Genomic DNA, 3,472 nt, shown 5'->3' with positions numbered 1-3,472 from the left:
CAATGTGCAAATACAGGAATTCATTTTGGCTGGCCCAAACTCAAGAGCCATGAGGGTGTATTTCTGAAACAAAACACTGGCTTTATCTGGCATGCACTTGGGTGTGCTGCTTGAGTGGATGGTCTCAGACAGAACCAAAATGTGTCCTACAAAAATGGCCTGGGAATGACCCTGAAGTCCTCTTTGGCAATAGGGTGGCCAAATGGCTGTGACCCCGTGAAGCTGCAGTTTGCAGAACAGCACATCCAAGTGCCCTGGGTCACACAGTTCAGCCACGTCTCGCTGCTGCTGGCACATGACATGGGTCACGTTCAGAAGGCTCCCAGCTGGAAGGAGCCACTGCTCCCCTTCCCTCAGAGACACCCTCTGCCCACATGCAGGGCAAAGCACCCTCCACTCACCTGCCATGGGCACTGGCCAGGAAGACACTCATCCCCACCAACTATCCTGGTATCAACATACGGAGTCTTGCTGCTGGTTCTGTTGTCAGGTGCAGGCGTTGGGCTTTCTGTGGTAATTGCAAAGTACTCCTCTGTGCTCATTTCATTTGCAGCAGGGTCTTCTTGATCACTCATTCTACTGCTATGGTCAGTGGGTGAAAGAACAGACCTTTTTTTCCTCACCACAGAAACTTTTCCACAAGGGTATTTTACTGTAAAGAGAAGAACGCTAAAATTAAAGGTGGAGGGAAACACCAACACAAGAAGAAACTCCTTGGAAATACCATCTCACAATATATAGTGCTTCTTCCTCATTTTCCAGACAATACAAAAGACTTGGCACATGGAACCAAGGAAGAAAGACCATATGGTTTGAATAATGAGTGGTATTTTCTCATCATGAAGGCTCTCCTTCAGCTTCCATCTCACAATCATGTTTTGAAAGTATCTAAAATTTAATGCACCATCTTCAATTTGTTTTTAACAAATTTAATACATCATATTCAATTATTTACTTTGATATATTCATGTAATTCCTCTTAATAAAATGTACTTAATTTGGGAACTGAGTGAAATGATTTATTTTAGGAATAATACGGCCAATGACAGCAATTTGTTATTAGTTCTAAAGTATATAAAACCTGACATGATATCTAAATGGTTGACTCACCCCTCCCCTGTGGCACTTTGAAATACAATACAATTGTACATATGTGCATAGTGCTAATCATAATTATCCAATCGCTTCGATTACAAATTGATAAGGTTCACTGCAATTTAAGTATAAATTTTTGCAAGCTGCCCTTTCATACGACCTATAAGTGTTTAAGCAAAGATCCTGCTGTGATCATTTTTCTCAGCATGGCCTCACCTTGAGTCTCGTGTACAGTTTTTGGCATCTAAATATAAGAAAGATATAAAGCTCTTAAAGAGCATCCAAACGAGGGCAACAGAGATGGTGAAGGGCCTTGAGGGGAAGCCATATGAGGAGTGGCTGAGGTCACTTGGTCTGTTCAGCCTGGAGGAGACTGAGGGGAGACCTCATTGTGGTCTGCCACTTTCTCCTGAGGGGAAGAGGAGGGGCAGGCGCTGATCTCTTCTCTGTGGTGACCAGGGCATCACACAATCCTTTAGGTTGTAAAAGACCTCCAAGATCATTGAACTCAACCTTTGACAGATTAGCACCTTGTTAATCAGACCATAGCTCTAAGTGCCACATTCATTTCTTTCTTGAAAACCTCCAGGCATGGTGACCCCACCACTACCCTTGGCAGTCCATCCCAGTGCTGGACAGCCCTTTCCATGAAGAAACCCGAGAGAATGGCAGGAAGCTGTGTCAGGGGAGGTTTAGGTTTGATATTAGAAAAAGGTTCTTCACACGGAGGGTGGTTGGGCATTTGAATAGGTTCCCCAGGGAAGTAGTCAAGGTTCCATGCCCGACAGAGTTCAAGAAATGTTTGGACAGCACTTTCAGGCATGGAGTTATTCTTGGGGTAGTCTAGTAATACACCAGGAGTTGGATATTGATGATTGTTGAGGATTCCTTTCAAAACAGGATATTCTGTGATTCAATGATTTTTTATTATTTTGTTAACAGAATTTACTCTGACATGTCTCACTAGGCAGCAATTTGCAAAGGGTTCAAAATCACCTAGATTTTGATTCACTCCATCACAGCATCTCACAAATGGAAGGCTTTGGAAATACAAATTTCCTGGCCTCACTGTTGGGTCTATGTCTTGTGGGATACTAGTGGTTCAAAAGACATTCCTCAACTGTAAATCAAGTCTGTAACTGCAAAGCTTAATGGTGAAACAAGTCTCACCACCACTGCTATTGCTTTATCACGTGGCTTCGTACCTGAGTGGTTCAAAAGACATTCCTCAACTGTAAATCAAGTCTGTAACTGCAAAGCTTAATGGTGAAACAAGTCTCACCACCACTGCTATTGCTTTATCACGTGGCTTCGTACCTGCTGCAACACAGTGCTTGCCATCCTCTGCTAGAAGGTACCCATCTGCACAGGAACACAGCACATCCTTCCGCCCATCTCTTCGGACGCTGCAGAACTGCTCACAGTCCCCGTTGTTTATTCTGCAGAACTTTGGTATGACTACAAAAGAGATGTGGCAGAAAAACTGTACATAAACACTGACTTCACAGAAGATCTGGAACTTCTCTGAAACAAAACACACTCCTCAAACAGGATCTGTGTCCCCACCTGCCAAGCACCTGAAGCACTCTTCAGGAATAACTAATGTCAGTGCTGAACATCAGCTTGTGCCTTACAAAGCAGCCACATCCAGCACAACAAATCTACTTGCCAAGTCCGAGTGGGCCCAGTGGCCGTGGCATGGTGAGCTCAAAAAGCAGAGACAACTTGTCAGGGGAACAGTGAACAAAACACTAACAGAGAACATCACTGTGTGAATCCTCACACAATTCCTCCCTCCTGCCCTAAAAACTCCAACTCCTCATCACTCCCCTCAATCCTCTGACTGAACCTCAGTTTCACACTCCTGCTCTTACTGCTGGGCTAATGATACCCTCTCCCATGCCAAGGTCACGGGGGCAGCTCTATGCCACAGAAGTGAGCCCCAGGAAGGATTTCCATGCAAAACATCCTTCCTTACAAGTTCGCCACCACAGTTCTCTAAAGCAGAAACTTACCAAATTCACAGTTCTTGCCTTGATAACCATCCAAGCATGTGCAAGTGTAGGAACCAAGTCCATCTTTACAGTGGCCACCATAGTGACAAGGATTTGAACTGCACTGGTTCCCATCTAGAAAAAGAAACCAAAACCCAAATTATTGTAAGTGTGCAAGCATTTTCAGTGAACTCAGAAGGGCTCTTAGTTTTCTTAAGCCATCTTTCATCCTTCCTTTCAAAATATATGTCCTGTGAGTTGCCACATTCCAGATGGAACAAACAGTATAAATGCAATCATTCCAAACCTGCAATGATTCATCTACATATTCCCAGTTTTGCAATCTCTTTTTGGTGCCCACTGTATTATGATGTGCACACAAG

The 3,472-nt window shown here is 44.0% G+C and overlaps 1 protein-coding gene across 1 annotated transcript; it reads right to left on the bottom strand.

Moving 5' to 3' along the window:
* Positions 1-338: 338 nt before the first annotated feature.
* LOC120500075 (coagulation factor X-like) lies at positions 339-3,249 on the bottom strand (the record flags this gene model as incomplete). Its single annotated transcript, XM_039704472.1, has 3 exons — positions 339-652; positions 2,413-2,553; positions 3,111-3,249. Coding segments are annotated over 3 exons (579 nt in total), but the record flags the coding sequence as incomplete, so codon positions are not given.
* Between the last annotated feature and the right edge of the window lie 223 nt (positions 3,250-3,472).

This window comes from Passer montanus, unplaced genomic scaffold (assembly GCF_014805655.1).
Source record: "Passer montanus isolate IOZ18808 unplaced genomic scaffold, ASM1480565v1 scaffold1755, whole genome shotgun sequence".
Taxonomy (NCBI): Eukaryota; Metazoa; Chordata; class Aves; order Passeriformes; family Passeridae; genus Passer; species Passer montanus.
This window is presented reverse-complemented; position numbering and strand designations above follow the sequence as displayed.